Source organism: Eubalaena glacialis, chromosome 12 (assembly GCF_028564815.1).
Source record: "Eubalaena glacialis isolate mEubGla1 chromosome 12, mEubGla1.1.hap2.+ XY, whole genome shotgun sequence".
NCBI classification, from domain to species: Eukaryota; Metazoa; Chordata; class Mammalia; order Artiodactyla; family Balaenidae; genus Eubalaena; species Eubalaena glacialis.
In genome coordinates, this window is record NC_083727.1 from 44733830 (window position 1) to 44751904 (window position 18075).

General features: G+C 37.3%; 1 protein-coding gene across 1 annotated transcript in view; it reads left to right on the forward strand.

Annotated features, from left to right (window-relative positions):
* The window catches only part of TRAPPC3L (trafficking protein particle complex subunit 3L), a 28305-nt gene continuing 10230 nt past the window's right edge, over positions 1-18075 (forward strand). The window contains exons 1-2 of the mRNA XM_061207207.1: positions 1-42; positions 3227-3325. Of these exons, the coding sequence (XP_061063190.1) occupies positions 1-42; positions 3227-3325 (141 nt within the window). The remainder of the gene's footprint in view (positions 43-3226; positions 3326-18075) is intronic.

Sequence of the window (18075 nt, forward strand, 5' to 3'; positions counted from 1 at the left end):
ATGTCTCGTCCTGCACACGGAAGACCAGAATACCATAAAATAGTAAGATCTTTTTATAAACATATTCTCAAAGAGATTTTTTTTCTACTTCAGAGAAATTGTTTTCTTGAGTGATTTCTGAATTATTTTGCAAGGGGATGCTATTAAGTAGACTTTTTCAGTGGAGCAAGGAAGTGTTTAGTGGAGAGAATCATAAATGACACTTCTGGGAATAGTTACAATGATCTCTTCCATACTGTGAGAGAATAAATGATTCTTTATACATATCTGTAGGTCTTCTTTTCTGACTAATTAGATCTACAAAAGTGTCAAATTTTTCTTTTGTCTCTAACAGAAAATGTGAAAAGAGTAAGCAATTCTTTGTATTTCCTACTTGTAATTTGTTGTATTTCATACTTCATGAAATAGGAAACAAAATGTATACAAAATAGGTGATTATATATTAAATTAAGTAGGAATAGGTCATCAAAAACTCAGTATTAAAATGTTGCCTTTGAAAACATATTTTCTAGACTTAAATGTAAGTGATTATTATTGTGATTTGGTGTGTGCTATTATCTTTTCTGTATATTCCAAGTTCAGAGTTATTTTTAAAACTAATTTGAGGATAGATTGGATAAACATTATCCTTTAATCCTCTTTTATTATAGTTTAGAGGCATTCAGAAGTTACAGATATGAAAACTCATCAGTTTAAAGCTCTGTTAATTATTTCAGTAGACTGATGGGCATTGCATACAACTAAGTAATTTCAGGCGTGGATACTTAGAATTGTATGACTAACCCACGCACACCCCAGTTGGGAGAGCTGGCAGATGCCCCTTCTGGCATTCTGGAACTTTATTTCTTTTTTTGTGGGGCTCTAAAATGCTAAAAAAATATTATATGTGGTTAATATTGCACCTAAATCACTTGATTTATGTATCAGTTAAAACACATTTTTATCCTGATGTATCCAAAACCTCCTGAATAATTAATGGTGTTCTATTTTTCATATATGAAATGATTGCTTTTTACTGTTTTTAAAACTGTGAAGACAAATTTGTGTTGATCTCTCTTGTGATCAATTTGAGACCCTACTGGACATGTACTTCAAGATACAGCCTTTGGCCATGAAGCAAAATGAAGAACACTGGCCTTTATGGGCATTGAGCTTGAAACTCAGCTGGAAGTAAATTATAGTTAGTACCCACCCACCAGAGAGAGGGAGAGAGGAAAGAAAAGGAAATGCCATTTTTCCAGTTTAGCCTTAATTATAAATGGGCACAATGTTGAAGCTACGGCATATAAGTAGGTCTAATTTTAGCTCCTTTTCTCTCTTTTTTCAAATTCTTCTGTTTTACTGCTAGTGGTAATGACCACATTCATTCATTTCTCTCTCCCCCCCGCCCTTCACCTTTGCTTATTCTTTTGCTGTGGTATTGGCATACAACAGTAATTTATCTTCTGCTGTGGCTTGTTACATGTTAGGCGATACTTCGTGTGTAATTTATAGGCAGTTCTTATTCTTGTGATTTATGATTAGGTTCTTAGAAGATTTAAATAAGAACAGAATTAAAACTGAATACATGATGGCCCTTCAGTGATTTGTTTAACAACATTTTTGTTTAAATCACTTGCTTTACATCCCTGGTTTCCTAAGAGAAATATTAACGTACTCATTATTTTCTTATACCTGAATTGTGTACATTAGTGTTCTTAATGTAATGTTAATGTATTTAATGTATATTCTACATACATTTATGACATTTTGATTTATCTTTTCAACATAAATTATGTCCACATGTGCCATATACTATTTAGATTCTTTTTATTTAAAATGTATTTAGTTACAATAAATATTCTACCCAATTAAAGAAACATATTTGTCATGATATAAACCTATACATAAGGGAATGGACGTTCATGGTATTGGGCCAATTTTGGAAGTATTTGGATCAAAATTATATAGCATTTCATAGAAGCCACTTTGTTGAATAAACTATTTTATTGGTTTTCTGAGCCATTTCTGCCCATGATTTAAGAATAAACAATTGAATACATATTATCAGGCCTTATCTTTCTCTCCACGTTATGCTACACAAGATACCTGGGCCTGGAGGTAAACACACCTCTTCTAACCAGGAATCCATATTTGACCTTTCATGAAAATACAAGATTCTGCACAAAATAAGATTATGTTCAACAGTGGTACCCCTTCCTACCTCCCTCTCCCATTCACCCCTACCCCAACCAGTTCTTTCTTTTTTTTTTTTTTTTAACATCTTTATTGGAGTATATTTGCTTTACAGTGTTGTGTTAGTTTCTACTGTATAACGAAGTGAATCAGCTATATGTATACATAGATCCCCATATCCCTTCCCTCTTGCATCTCCCTCCCACCCTCCCTATCCCGCCTGCAGTCTCAGACTCCACCCTGGCTCTGCCCATTGCTGGCTAGTTGGGCAAGTCGCTCATTCCTCCTGAGGCCTCCTTCCCTCCTCTGTAAGACAGAGAATTGGAATAAATTATCTCCAATATCCTCTTTCTTCGTACTCAATAGCAGATGCAAAGCAGAGAGACTTTTTAAAAGGGATTGATTGAGCTTTGCGTATTCTTTTTTCCATACTTTCAACACATCTTTGATAAACTAAACCCAAGTTATCCTCAGTTTTATTTTTCATTTTTAATTTACTCTGAAAAACAGTACATATTTTGGAGATCTATAAGGAAAGTGCAAATTCTCCTTTTTCTCTAAGTATAAAGAAAAAAACTCACAAATTGGTTGGGTTCAGCCTGATGGTCTCCTTGGCAGACCTGGAACCCATTAGGGATTGTGCAGACTCATGAGGAATCTCACCCAATTATTCCTTCCAACTGCAAACATGGTCAGCATATGGCAAAGGCCATTCTAGAGCAATAAGAATTTATATTATCAATTAGTATTTTAAAAAACTTCCTCCATGAAAACACATTGGAAGTTAGATAATATAAGCAAATGCACAGAAAGACGTTCTCATGTTGAGATTTATTTCACAGCTCTTTTCACCCAGCATTGTATCCAAATATAGGTACAATTTGTTCTCAAAAGTGAAAATTGTTGCACTTTTTATGGGGGTAGGGGTGGGGTGGAAGAAATGAACAGATGATCTCAAAGGCTGCTTCCAACTGGAAAATTTTGTGAAAAGAAAGAGTAATATATTGTTCGTAACTTTGCCTGTAACATAAAACTATCCCTTTTTCCCCGGAACAAAGATCTCTTTGTCCTCACCTATGGAGTTCTGGTTGCCCAACTCTGTAAGGATTATGAAAAAGATGAAGATGTGAATAAATATTTAGATACAATTGTGAGTAGAAGTCTTTCATTCTTGTGGAATGTAGTTGGTCTTCCTCTTTTGACTTCTCTTGCTCCATTATACCAGCTCTTCTATTTCAACAAATCGCATCTAGAGCTGAACGTTATTTCTGACAATTGCCATTCAGGTTGCTATAAAGCATAAAATAATAGGAAGGGACATTTATTCCATGAATATCAATCATGCAACGTTTTCTTTTACTTGTGAAGTAAAAAGGGCATCTGTCATTAGCCTCATTTTACTGATGCTGTAATTAAGACTTAAATGATGTCACCACGACCACATAGTAAGAAAATCCAGTTTAACTTTTCGTGGGGATGTAAATTGGTACAGCTACTATGGAAAACAGTATGGAGATTCCTAAAAAAAAAAATTAAAAGTAGAACTATCATAGGATCCAGCAATTCCACTCCTGGGTATTTACTTGAAGAAAACAAAAACACTAATTAAAGAAAAGATATATGCACCCCTATGTTCGTTGCAGCATTGTTTACAATAGTCAAGATATGGAAGCAATCTAAGTGCCCCTCAATAGATGAATGGATAAAGAAGATGTGGAACACATATATATATATATATAATGGAATACTACTCAGCCATTTAAAAAAAGAATAAAATCTTGCCATTTGCAATAACATGGATGGACCTAGAGGGTATTATGCTAAGTGAGATAAGTCAGACAGAGAAAGACAAAGACTGTATGACTTTACTTATACGTGGAATCTAAAAAGCAAAACAAATGAACAGACATAACAAAACAGAAACAGACTCACAGATACAGAGAACAAACTAGTGGTTGCCAGAGCAGGGATGGGAGGAGGGGTAAAATAGTTGAAGGGGATTAAGAGGTACAAACTACCAGCTATAAAATAAACAAGTAACAGGGATGTAATGTGCAGCACAAGGAATATAGACAATATTTTTAATAACTTTGTATGGTGTGTAATCTATAAAAATATCAAATCACTGTGTTATACACCTAAAACAAATACAGTATTGTAAGTCAACTATACTTCAATTTTAAAAATTTATGGTTTTCAGAGAAAAAAAAGCCAGCTTAGAATTTAATTCTTCTGACTTTATTCTAGTGCTTTTTCCAAAAATTAATTGTTTCTTTAAAATATACCTTTGAATAGAATATATATATATATATATATATATATATATATATATACAGACACAACTGAATCACTTTGCTGTACACTGGAAACTAACACAACATTGTTAATCAACTATACTTCAATAAAAAAATAAAATATAAAATATAGCTTTGAATATTTTCTCCTATTATGATCATCATTCTGAGAAAAATGAAAATGTGGAATTTACAGTAGAGTTACCATAGTTGATTTTACTTGTAGTAATGAAATATTAGAGGGTTTAACTTAACAGGCATATATCCCTGTGTTTATTATAAGAGCAAGCTGAAAATAAAGTTGTACTTCTCTCCGGTCTAAGGTCTAAAAGAAAGCTCCTTAGTTACACAAAAATATATTTCATGGTTTCCAAACACATTTACGATAAAAGTTTTATTATTAGGAGAAGCTAATCAGAGATAAACTTGATCATTTAAATCAAGATAATCGTAAAGGATAGGCTTGACAAGAAATATTATGATTTTGCCGTTACGAGTTAAACGTGAGGAGCTCTGATCCTCATCAGATTCAGAGCGGTGGTCTAACCAAATCCAATGTAATGGAGATTAAATATGAGTACATATCCTGCTCAGCGACATTCCCACTGTGTGACCCTGAGCAAGTCATTTAGCCTGTCCAAACCTCGTTTTCCGCATCTGTCAGGTGAGACCTCTTCCAGCTGTAGTTCTCCTGATTTTCAGGTATTGCTTTCCCTAGCTAAACTCTGCACACAGAACTAGATCATAAATAGATGAGTGTGCTGATTGTAGCTTCCAAAGCCTCCCTTAGAGCATCCGGGCCTTCTCGTTACTGATAGTGTTTACAAATACTTGGCCTGGTGCAAACTCTGTTCGTCAAAGCTGGGAAAGCTTTTTACTGTCAGGTCAATGTCATTATGATGGTTGTTCTGAGAGGTATAGAGGGAATTTATGATTTTTCAGTAAAAACATCACATCATTGGTGTTGTCACAGTAAGATGAAATTTTTAAAAAGAGAAAAATATGATATAAAATATATAAAAACTAGAAACAGACTTATAAAACTTGAAATTCTGATCCTTAGGTTGAAAAATTGGAACTCCATATATTGTGCTTGTTAGAAATTCTGGAAAGCAAAAATGAGATCTTTTCCTTTGAATAGTATAAGTTGAAACCTTGGAAAGGTAAGGGAACTCATGAGCAACTTTACTGAGAACATCTTTATTATGAAAATAGAGCAGTATATATCTGCCTTTTAGTTCAATGTTTTAATCAGTATGTGACACACAGTTTTACTGTATTTTGTGCCTGTTGATCTTCTAAGAACTTGCTGCTGGCCAGCTTCTTTTGTATATATTCCTATTCTCCATCCAACTAGAGCAAAAATGTTTTACAAAGAACGAAAATAATATGAAGTTTTCTTGAGTTATGTTAATAGACATAAAATTTGACTTGATACTTTCTTAGATTATCCAGTGAAGTTATGTTTCATTTCTGGGAAATTCATTTCCCCATCACGTCTGTAAGCTTTTCCAAAGGAAGGGAAATTTCAGACATTCTTGGGGTTTGGCCCACCACGTCCTGGCAAACCAGCACATTGCAGACATTCATTAAATATAGAAGTGAATTTACAAAATATTTGAAGATTTTTTTTTTCACACATCTACACACTGTTGCCCCTCCTATTCTGTCCAGAAGAGGGCAGTGGGCCACATTCATCTCCAAATTAAAGACTTTCCTATTCCTTCCCCTCTTACCCTAACTCTCACTACCGGCAAAAGCCCCCTTAGTTCAAGCAATATTTACTACGGTGAAAATTCAATGCTCCAAAAATGTCTGGTTGCTCACAATAACAAAACCACAATAACAAGATTTGAATTACAATAGGATCCTGGACAGGAAAATAACTGACTGTCATTAAAGAATAGACAGTAAACTCATCTTGATAATTTTATAGAAACGTTTATTTTTTCCATGATTTATATGAGTGTAGAAAGTTTTGGGACAAGATTCATTCTTGCTACATTGATGTCAATTGTGATTACAAAATGCAAACATTAAAGAGGTAATCAAATCACTAGATATTATATTTCACTTAACTTACTTAATGGGCTCATATCTCTTCCAGTTTATTATAAGGGCAAATAGAAAATACAATTGTACCTTTCTCTGGTCTAAGATCTAAAAAACATCTCTTTAATTACACAAAAATATATCTCATGCTTTCCAAACATACTTATGGTCAGTTTTATTATCAGGAGATGCTGGAGACAAAAATGATCATTTAAATAAATCATTCCCATTTATTGTGGAAAATATTTGAAATGTATCCTAAAACTCATCATGGAGCCAAACTGTGTTAGGTAGGCTTCTTTATGTTGCTGGCATTTGGGTTGTCAGGTAATAGGGGTTTATTGTGAGGATGTTCTGGGACACGACAGCTAGGCCTCATGGAAGAACAGAAATTCAGTCTGTCTTGTCGTCTCAGTAGCAGACATTTTTGGTTCCCTACTTCAGTCTTCTGCCATTTTGGTGACTCAACTACTCTCTGGTTATTATGTTCTTGCAGCTACCTACTAATATCATTCTATTCTTCTATATCTTCTCTCCATCTCAGTGATTCTGCTGCCTCTTGGTTTCTGCTTACTCTCTTCTCCCCAGGCATTTTTTGTCTTTTGCCCAATCATCCAAACTGTGACTCTCTCTGTGTGTCTCACATTCAAAGTCCCAGAAAGAGTCTCTAGCCTGTGCAGCCAATCACTAGCCCTCTGCTGGGTAGAGTTTTCATGCTAAGCCACTTCCAGGCCTATAGCCAAACTATGGACTGACAGTCCGGGTTCTCAAATGCCCATCCTTGTCCATTATCTGTGGCCAAAACAACAGGGTAATGAGACACAAAGCATGGCTATCATAGGGAACCCCTCAGGAACGGCATTTGGTTATGAAAAACATCCTGAGTTTTCCCCAAATGGGGAAAAGTAATTGGCAAAGACCTTGTTCTTCCTGTCTAGGAAATTAGTAGCAGTAATTTATGAGTCTTCCTTTACCTATGAATGCTCTGCTCACTTTATTCATCTTACTGATGCTGGTGTTTGTTTTCCTTTGTTCCAGAAGCTAGAAGTCCTGTATAGAATAGTGTAGCAGGCTCCATTTAGCATGCTAACTATAAGGTATTGAAGTAGGGAATTGTCATTGTTATGCATTTTGGAGATAACAATCAAGTAAGCAAACCTTTCGCCAAAAAAAAAAAATACTTCCCCCATGAGGCAGTCCAAGTGAAACCACATTGTTAGTTGAAAGTAAATATTTTAGACCATTAGCAAGAGTGGGGCAGATGTTTCTTAGAACAGTAAACTCAGAGGGATGCTTTGGTGGAAGGGAGACAACCAAGTTCTCCTAAGAAAAATGATGTTGTACTACAGTAGATAGTATTAGGTTTTTCTTTTGAATTTCTTATAAAGGAACCAATCATAAAAGTTCTGGTTCTCTAATCCTATGCGGCTTTTGCTTTTGTTTCCCTTTTTCTAAATCCCTTGCAGTCCTTTCTCTTGGCAGTCTGTGTTTTTTCAGAGAATGTTACCAGAGATGACCTGATTTTTTATGTGAATAGAAAAACTGCCCAGGTGAAGTGAACTTGAACCAGGCTATTCAAGTCAGAGACATCAGCATATCTTAGGATATATTTTTTCTCTTAAAAACAAAACAAACAGTTTTGTTCCTTATGTTTCTGTATTTTACTTTCTCTCCTTTTCCCCCCCGATATTTGGCTTCTTTCATTTTCTAAACAATGTACATTTTTAAAAGAAGTACTTTCCCTGAAAATTACCATATTTCACAATTCTGAGTATAAGCCTAAATGGAATGCACCCAGTACCAGGCACAACACGCAGGATTATGTTGACATCATAATTCTGTGCACAAAATGGAGAGGCTTTTTTCTGTGCTTTGAATGTTTTTTTTTTTTCTTTTACCAGGATGAAAATTTTAATCTCAATTTTAAAGTTGCCTCCATTCCCACACCACCCTCCCACCCAACACGCAGACACACATAGACAGACACATACCCCTTCCTTTTACACACAACTTACTTAAAGGGATAGATGAAGAAACGCAGCCTGAATGGCATAAAATAGAGGGAGACTTGGAACATTTTTATTGCTAGGCAATGCTTGCCCTTTGTTGAAATCTCTCACTGATGTGGAGGACTGTATTTTGCCGTGATGTATTTTGCTTTTACCGTATCAGGGCTGGGAGCATGTCATTGCCTCTGCCTAGTGGTCAGCATCATCAGATGATAACATGCCCTGGCTCAGCCTTCCTTCTTCTGGAACATGTGCTCCCCACACACATACTACTGGAGGCCAACTTCCACTCAGCTCAAATCTATCCACGTCAGGCAACTCAAAGATAACCTGCCAGGAATCCCAACAGTGTAGGGTGGGAAGGGGGAGAGGGTGCAGGGTGGCTACCACTAATTTCACCTCCATCAGACAGCCAGGAATTGTGACTCTGTCACAAAGATTCCCCAATCCTAAAATATTTAGGTATCTTGCCACTGTTTTATACTAGAATAAGTTGTAAATAGACAATTAAGTATTTAGCCATGATGTCATGGGCCCCTAACCCCACCCAAAAGATTGAAGTGGGAAACTGAGGTCCTCAGAGTCTACTACGTTGCATTCGGGAGCCAGGCATTCCTTACCTGTGACTCATGCAGGGAGCTGAAGGGTGGGAAGAAGCCAAGTGACAGACTCGGTCACTCATCAGAAGAGTCTGGGCAGACCTGGAGGGTCAGATTCACAACCAACAGGGCGGACTGGAGACCAGGTCAGAGGGCAGTTCTTAGCACAGCGCAGGCAGAGGTGGGTCCCAGGGTTAATGCACCGTGTGTGCCTAATTCCCAACCCCTTCCTAGGGTTACTGCTTCCTTTCATCCCTCCACCAAGCAAAGGAAGCTAATCAGATTAAGCCTATATAGAACATCTTTCTTTGCTATTACTTACTATTTTTCAAAGGCTAACTCACAATTTAGTGGTAGAGGTCTATTGAATTACTTTACTTTTTCCAACATATGATATTAAAATAAGTGGGAGACCTTGGTAAACAGGGATTGAATTCCATAGAAGTCACAGCACAGCACCACACAGCATTCCAGAGAAGGATGGCCTCACAGTTAGCTGAATGTCAGGCCATTTTCCTTCTTAGGAACATTTTTGAGCAAGGAAGACGGGAGTGGAAAAAATTAAAAGGAAAGAAAAACCCTTTATAGTCATAAAATTCTCAATATTTAAAAATGGTGAATATTAACAGCAAAAGGAACACACAAAATATTTTGAAAATTCTTACCATTTGGTCCAGAAATATAGTGGAGGAATTATTAAAAATAAGAAATTTGTTTAAACAAACATAACCATTTAGGCTTAATTGTCCCCTCTGAGTAAGCAAGAACTGCCTTATATAAACACCCACACACTTGCTCTGTTCCCCTTTGTACCTCTGGGAGAGGAGAAAGAAGAAAAGCGTAGGAAGTTTTCATTTGTGGACAAGCTTGTGTGCATAACCACAAGTTCTGTGGATTCTTCAGACTGATTAGGTCTAACCCAGAAGACTGCATCAATTACTTAGGACAGATTCCCATTATGAAGGCAAGGCATCTGCAGGAAAATTACGCTTAAACTTTTATTGTGACTACGTTTGTGTAACATTATTTTTCTTTTAGTCACAGAAAAGTATCTCTTAAGGCTCAATTCTCAGTAAATTCTGCAAGTTATCTCCCCTTACTTATGAATGTCCATCTTCCACTCCTGTTCATGATCCAGTCTCACAAGCAAACTGGCTTTCTCTAGGCATCTTGTCTCCTTAGCACTATTACCAAAGATGTTCCAGAAGGAAGTTTTCAATCTTCCAGATATCTCGGCCCATGAAAATCTAGGCTGTCCTAAGTTTCCATTGGAGATTCTTGTTTTTATTCCTATTGCTTAACTTATTTGGAAGAAACTCATGAGAGACTGACTTATGAAACAAACCTAAGTGTGTGGATTGAAAATAGCAATCGCATGGGGAACGTTTCATTAATGTAACTATTTACAATGAAATTCCTTACCGGGAGATGAAAACAGTTGAGGAAATACTCTGGGAAACAAAACCCCCAAGGCTCAAGCAACCTTTATCTGAGCCTAAACATTCAGAAACACATGGCGAAGGCCAGCCACACTCAGAGACACATGGAAGGCCAGCCACGCTCTTGGTCAGCCCTGCTTGGTGTGACTCTTAGTTTGTGTCAGAAGTAAGATTTTGTCCAGACTTGCTCTGACCTCTCAGTGAGGCTCCAGGGTAATGGTTGTCAATCCTGACTCCCCCATAGAATCTCCTGGAACTTTCCCCCCAAAATCCTGATGCCCAGGCCCTAATTTTGACCAATTAACTCACACTCTCTGGGAATAAGACTCAAGCATCAGAACTTTTTTAATGCTCCCCAGGTGATCTTAATGGGCATCCAGTGCCCTAGAGCAGGGGTTTTCAAACTGCGTTCCTTGGTGCTCTAGGGTGATCACTGCAGAGGCAAGGTGGCATGTGATGACTGCTACCCCTCCCGTCCCTCAGTCCAAATTCTTCCAGAGTTGCCACTCATTTTGTCTCCTTTAAGTGTTTCAAATAAAATAAAATGTCATTGGAAAAAAAGTGAAAAACATTAGAGAGATGTAATCAAGGATAGTCTCGATTAAAACAAAGCCCACCAGTGGTTGGGATAACTAGCTTATCTCTCGCAGAGGAGGTAGGGAGAGAAGTTTTGTCTCCCAGGACCTTCCCTCCAAAGAAGATGGATATTGATCAAACACTAGTCTGTAACTCTGTATTTGTCTGCATATTTCTTTAACCACTTTACTTCCTATATAGGGTCAGTGAAACTCACTCATAGTTAGCCAATTGCTTAAGGAAGCAAGCGTTTTAAAAGCACTATCCCTCGTGTTTCCTCTCATGGCACAAATACCAACAAAACTCCTGGGAGAATCATCTTGATCTGTTGATATCATCAGCAATTATTATTATTGCAGAAGCACATCCTTTTATGTTAAAATCTAAGAATAAAATGTTGTTACAATGCAACTGGTAATCATTTTATAGGTTATGTATTCTGCCAAAGGATGCATATATTCTGAGGTATTTTCTAAAGCAAAATTATTCAATAGTCACCTGAGTTGATAACTTTTCTTACTTTATCTTATTCCTTGAAATGATCTAGAGAGTGTGATTAGGTAAATTGATTAATTCATTTTTCCCAATTGAATCTCAGTTTTCAATACAATTTAAAACATTTAAAGATTTTTCTCTGGCATTGGTGTAGCTGTAGGGTCAGGAAATTTGAAACTGTGAAGAGAGAGCTGTTCACACAGACAGACAGAAAGATGTGCTCTAAAAGGTATAAAAGTTAAAGTTTGGGGACTATTCTAAATCTTTTATGAACTTTCCCTTGCTGAAAATTCCTTCTTTATCAATTGTCATTTTTACCTAAGGAAATAAAATGAGAAGTTGACCTCATCAATATAGAGAACTAGAAGCATAGTTAGAGCATGATTGTCTCAAATATCTAGAAACCCAAGGAGGAAAAGCTGTGCTGAAAGAGAAAGAGGCCAGGGACCCAGACGGAGGCCAAGAAACTTGGAGATAGGCATCAATTCCCAGGAGTACATCAAGAAGCCAACTGACTGGGAATTCATGTGTTACTGGCCTTAAGATTTAGGACGACAGAATTGAAAGAAATTCTGATCCAACACTCTAATATTACAAGTGAGAAAACTTGCTTCAAAAGATTAAATGAACACTTGAGAATATACCAACATGAGGCAGCATTTATGTGACGGAGGTTAGGAATCAGACTAATTCAGGTCCAAATTTAAGCTCTATCTCTTACCTGCGGCTTAAACTTAACCTTTTTGAAATTTAGCGTTATTCATAAAAAATGGAAACAATAATCCTTCCGAGTGTGCTTGTGAAATTTTAAATATAAATCTTATGTAAAGTATCCAGCACATGATAGTTTGCTAATAAATTTTAATTCTGCCTTTCCTCTTCGATGGAATAGCAAAATTTAGAATATGATCTCTCTCACAGCTGGGCAAGTATTCTTTCGGCATAACTCAATTCTAACAAACTACTGAACTTTGAAAATATTATTTGAAGCAACCTAAAAGCAGTTTTCTTCCAGACTCAAATATGACATTTTATGTTTGTAATAAGAATCTTCTGAGCTCCCTGGTGGCGCAGTGGTTAAGAATCCACCTGCCATTGCAGGAGACACGGGTTTGAGCCCTGGTCCAGGAAGATCCCACATGCCGCGGAGCAACTAAGCCCGTGAGCCACAACTACTGAGCCTGCGCTCTAGAGCCCGCAAGCCACAACTACTGAAGCCCACATGCCACAACTACTGAAGCCCGCGTGCCTAGACTCACAACAAGAGAAGCCGCCGCAATGAGAAGCCCATGCACCGCAATGAAGAGTAGCCGCCGCTCGCCGCAACTAGAGACAGCCCACACGCAGCAACGAAGACCCAATGCAGCCAAAAATAAATAAATAAATATAACTTTTTTTAAGTTAAAAAAAAAAAAAAAGAATCTTCCAACCTCCAAAAGGGATTAAACTAACCTAATGCTCTTGACCAAAACCCTACTCCAATAGGTATAAGTACAAAGCCACTGACACTTGCCTTGCCTACAAGTAACCCCAGGCCTCCTTCTGGGGTTACGCTCCATGCTCAAGTCCAGCCTCAGTAGCTCAGCTTGCCCTTCTACCTCTCCTAAAGTCTCATTATTTCCCAGTACACATTTGGGGCTTCATTTAGGTTTAGTCAGAAGCCACTGCTATAAATGATTAGAACTGGAGCCAGATCCTTCCTTGTGTCAGCTCCTCAGGGAAATCTAGGTTCCCCTGGGAACTTTGGGCAATGATGGGATTGGTTGAACACATGCTAACAATCAAGGCAGCAACCACACAAACGAGAAAAGTCTTCATCCTTGCAGCTGCCATATAAAAGGTACAAGTACAGATCCACTGCTCCTTGCTATTCACCTCATAGGTGAGGGGCTGCAAGTATTGACTTTATTCTGGTTGCATGAATGGGCAAAGGAGAAGGAGAAGGTAGGAATGGGTTAAACAAGAATCAAGACCACAAGATAACTTAGCTTTTTAAAATTATTATTAAATTAATGAGATTCCAATAGGAACATAGCAGTGGCTTAGTTCTGAATCTAAAACCATAAGGTTTCTTAAAAATCATATAGAGCAACAAGGAGAATAATGGGAAACTCACAAACTCTATTTTCTTGAAACAAGAGAAAATATTTCTCCATAATGAAAGAGTATAAATTGTAGCAGGGAAAATTGATCCAAAAGACCTATCTGAAAGCATATTTGGTACTGTTTTTGGACTTTAAAGATGAAGAAAGAATTTTGTGAGAATATGGGTTAAAAACATCATGTTAGTAATAAATTAGGATGTCATCAGATGTTTCCTTAACAGAATTCAATGACAAAAGACAGTGGAGTAACACTTAAAATATACTCAAGTAGAGAAAGTGTGAACCAGCTAAACTGTCCTTCAAGTATAGAATAGGCCAATAACTTGAATATATAAAAATTCAGGGAATAGGATTCCTGAGAACTTTTTCTGAGAATAATACTGGAGGGTAAACTCCAGGCAAGCAGGAGTTGATTGACAAAACTTCAGCAAAAAGAACTGAGGTGAGCACATAGTTTATTTCATTATATAACTATTATGAAAAATTTCAAACCTACACAAATACAAAGGGAATATGTAATAAGTCCCAAGTACCTACTATCCAGCTTCAATAAGTATCAGTATTTTGCCCATCTTGTTTCAACTATCAGCTCCCCCTTTTTTTGTGCTGAAATATTTTAAAGAAAACTCTAGACCTTCTGGTAATTCACATATAAATATTTCAATGTGCATCTCAAACTGGTAAAACATAAACCAATGTGCTATTATCATACACATCAAAATGAACAATTCCTTGAAATTATCTAATACCCATTTAATACTCATTCATATTTCCCTAAATATCTCAAAGATATCCTGTGTCAATGGTTGTTTGAAACAGGATACAAATAAGGCCCACATGTTGTTTCTGGTCATTACATCTCTTAAGTCTTTTATTCTCCTTTTTTTAATGCCATTGGTCTACAGAAAGCTGGGTCATACGTCCGATAGCATGTCCTATATTCTATATTTACTTGGTTGCTTCCTCATGGTGTTAATTAACTTGTTTTCTTTTACCTACATTTCCTATAAACTAAGAGTAAGATCTTGATTAGAGTCAGATTTAGTTATTTTAGGAAACAATATTTCACAAGTTGTACTGTGTACTTACTCTTGCACTGCATAACATAAGGAGTCACATAATGTGTGGTTGTCCCATTTTTAGGGATGCTGAGACAGAGGAGTGGCTTCAAGTTGCATGCTCCTCACCCATCCCGCCTTCACCTAGTAGTTCAGAATTCATTATTTGTTGTCCAGATCCATTACGTCATTAGGGGTTGCAAAATAGTTATTTTCTAATTCTGAAAAGCTCTACAAAGAATAAAATAATTTAAAAATCAGTAAGGTATAGAGGTATAAAACTAATATGCATAAAGTAATAGCTTTTTCATGTACTCAAATAACCATCACTTAGAAAATATCACGGGAAAAAGAAACCAATAGACTAGCAGCAAAGAAGTTACCTACAAATGCACAACGCTTGCAAAACTTATGTGAGGAAAACTTTAAAATATCGTTAAGGGATGAAAGGTCACCTTGAATAAATAGAAAATACATGGAAAGTTACCCCATGTTCTCAGGTTGATAACAGCATAAAGTCTAATTCAGTAGGTCTGGGGTGGGGCCCAAGATTCTGAATTACTTCTAGGCTTCCTTCCTTGGCATGGCCTGCTTTGTGCTTTAGAGAAGTGGTCCCCAAGCTTTTTGGCACCAGGGACCGGTTTTGTGGAAGACAATTTTTCCACAGACCGGGGTTTGGGGGGGATGTTTCAGGCGGTAATGTGAGTGATGGGGAGCGATGGAGAGCAGCAGATGAAGCTTCACTCGCTTGCCCGCTGCTCGCCTCCTGTTGTGTGGCCTGGTTCCTAACAAGCCACGGACCGGTAGTTGGGGACCCCTGCTTTAGAGCAGTTGTTCTCAAGATGTGATCCCTAGACCAGCAGCAGCATCACCTGAGAACTTGTTAGAAATGCAAATTCTCACCCCAAACCTACCAAATCAGACACTTGGGCTCAGCAATCTACATTTTAACAAGCCCTCCAGATGATTTTGGCATGCGTTAAAGTTTGAGAACCACCGCTCCAGCACTTCTAAAATTTAAGTTGCATAGGAATCACCTAAGATCTCGTTTAATGGCAGGCTTGATTCAACAGGTCTAGGATGGGGTCTGATTCTGCATTTCTAACAGCTCCCTTGTTTACTGATGCTGTGGTTTGAAGGCAACACTTTGAGGAACAAGACTAGAAGACCAATATGTTTCTAGCTTACTCAAGGCCAACCTATCCTGTACCTTCTACTGCCATTTTCTTCTAGGTATTAATGATAATAGTATGTTTATCCTCTCAGTTATTTATTTTAAACTGAATTAACTCACATCAGTGTGTTCCTCTCAAACCAAATTTAACCAAAAATCATTTAAAATGAATTTCAGGCTTTGGTAGAGCTAGTTTGGAGAGGTACCTATTCAGCATCTATCAAATCATTCCATAGAGGATATACTGCTTACTGAAATCAAGAGGAAAAAATTATTAAGGAAACACTTATGCATAGGGAGAATTTTTGTATAAATCTATGTATAAATTCAATTTGCCTCTAATTTCTCTCTTTTAATAAATTCTGATTTTCACATATTAGTGTTCAGGCTATCTTACTTCATAGTGCCCCCAAATCTGATGGCTTAAAACAACAAATATTTTTTTAAGCTCATGATTTTCTGGAGCGGGGATTTGGACAGGACATAGTGGGGACCCCTTTGTAATGTGTGCAGCCTCAGATGATGTGGCTCGAAAGTCTGATGGCTGGAATGACTTCACTCAGACCATAGACCTGGGACCTTTTTTCTGGCTGTCTGTTGGGTCCCCTGGTTCTTCTCCATGTCTTGTCTGCTGAGGCTGGAATGTCCAAAATGACTTCTTCACTCAGATGCCTGGTACATTACTGAACCTATCAATAGAATGACTCAAAGAGTTGGAGTTAGCCAACTAACTCTTTTTAATCTCTCTCTCTCTCTCTCTCTCTTCCTCTCTCTCTCTCTCTCCATTTGGCTAGCTTGGCTTTCTTCAGAGCTTGGCGCTCTCAGGGTAATTGGACTTCTTACATGGTGGCTGGCTTTTACCACGCTGAGCATTGCCAGAGACCAAGGCATAAGCTGCAACAATTCTGCAATCTGGATTCACTTCTGCTACATTCTATTGGTTCATTAAGGTCAGAATCAAGAAGAGAAAGAGACTCCATCTCTCAGTTGGAGCCACTGAGCCAAGTTTAATTTCCCATGGTTAGGTTTTATTACAGTGAAACTCAGATGCACCAAAGTTGCACGGGAGATGGTCTGGCTAGAATCAAAGTAAATGCAAAAAACAAAAAAATACTAGCTATAAAAACTTCTTAGAAAGTTCCGGCCCATAGAGCCCATGGTTAGCATCTCTTCCTAACTCTGCTTTCAGTGACATCACCTTGGTAACTTGAAATTACATCATAGAAATTGGCAAACACCTCAAATCAGGGTTGTTGTTTTTTTTTTGAGAGCCAGTTGTTAAACATTTATCACATACCATGTCTAAAACCCAAACAATATTTCAAATATTGCAACAGCACAGCCCCCACCTCCCACTCTCCCACCTACACACACACACACACACACACACACACACACACACACACACACACACACACAACCTGACTCTGCACCTCCAAGTTTCCAAGGATATGTTTCAGGTCTTATACCTATAGGATCCTTTCCCCAATTTGGTATAATGTTCCATGGTAATAAGGAGTTCATCCCCAGGATTCTCCAACTAGGAGGCAAGGACTCTCTGTGGTATAAGATGTGAGCCACAGCATAAAACATGGTGCCTCTCCCTTAAATATCAATCCCACTCAGAGATTTAGAGGGAATTAATATACCTATGTAGTTAAACTAATGTGGATATATTACATAATAGAATGCAAAATTTGCATTCTGTAAATGCCCACAAAAGTGTTTTTAATTTCTTATAAAGTCACAAGGAAATAAATGAACTTCAAGGTTGAAAAAAAGTTTTAACATGTAATATTAATATATGTCTATAACAATACAGTCATAAATATATATATATGTATATGTGTGCTTGTGTGTATGTGTACATGTGTATTTTTTAATGTAGAAATGGGTTCATGAAGGTAAAAGTGCCTAGAGCCCACAAAAGTCATAATACAGCCCTGACCGTAGGGGTCTACTTTCAGTGCATAGTGGAAACATGTGAAGAGCTCTGAATTTTAGGCATCATATTCTTTTAACGTGTTATTTTGAGAACCGGTGTCTTCAGATTCCAAGGAAATGAATTTCAAATGATAGAATTTCACACATCCTTGAAA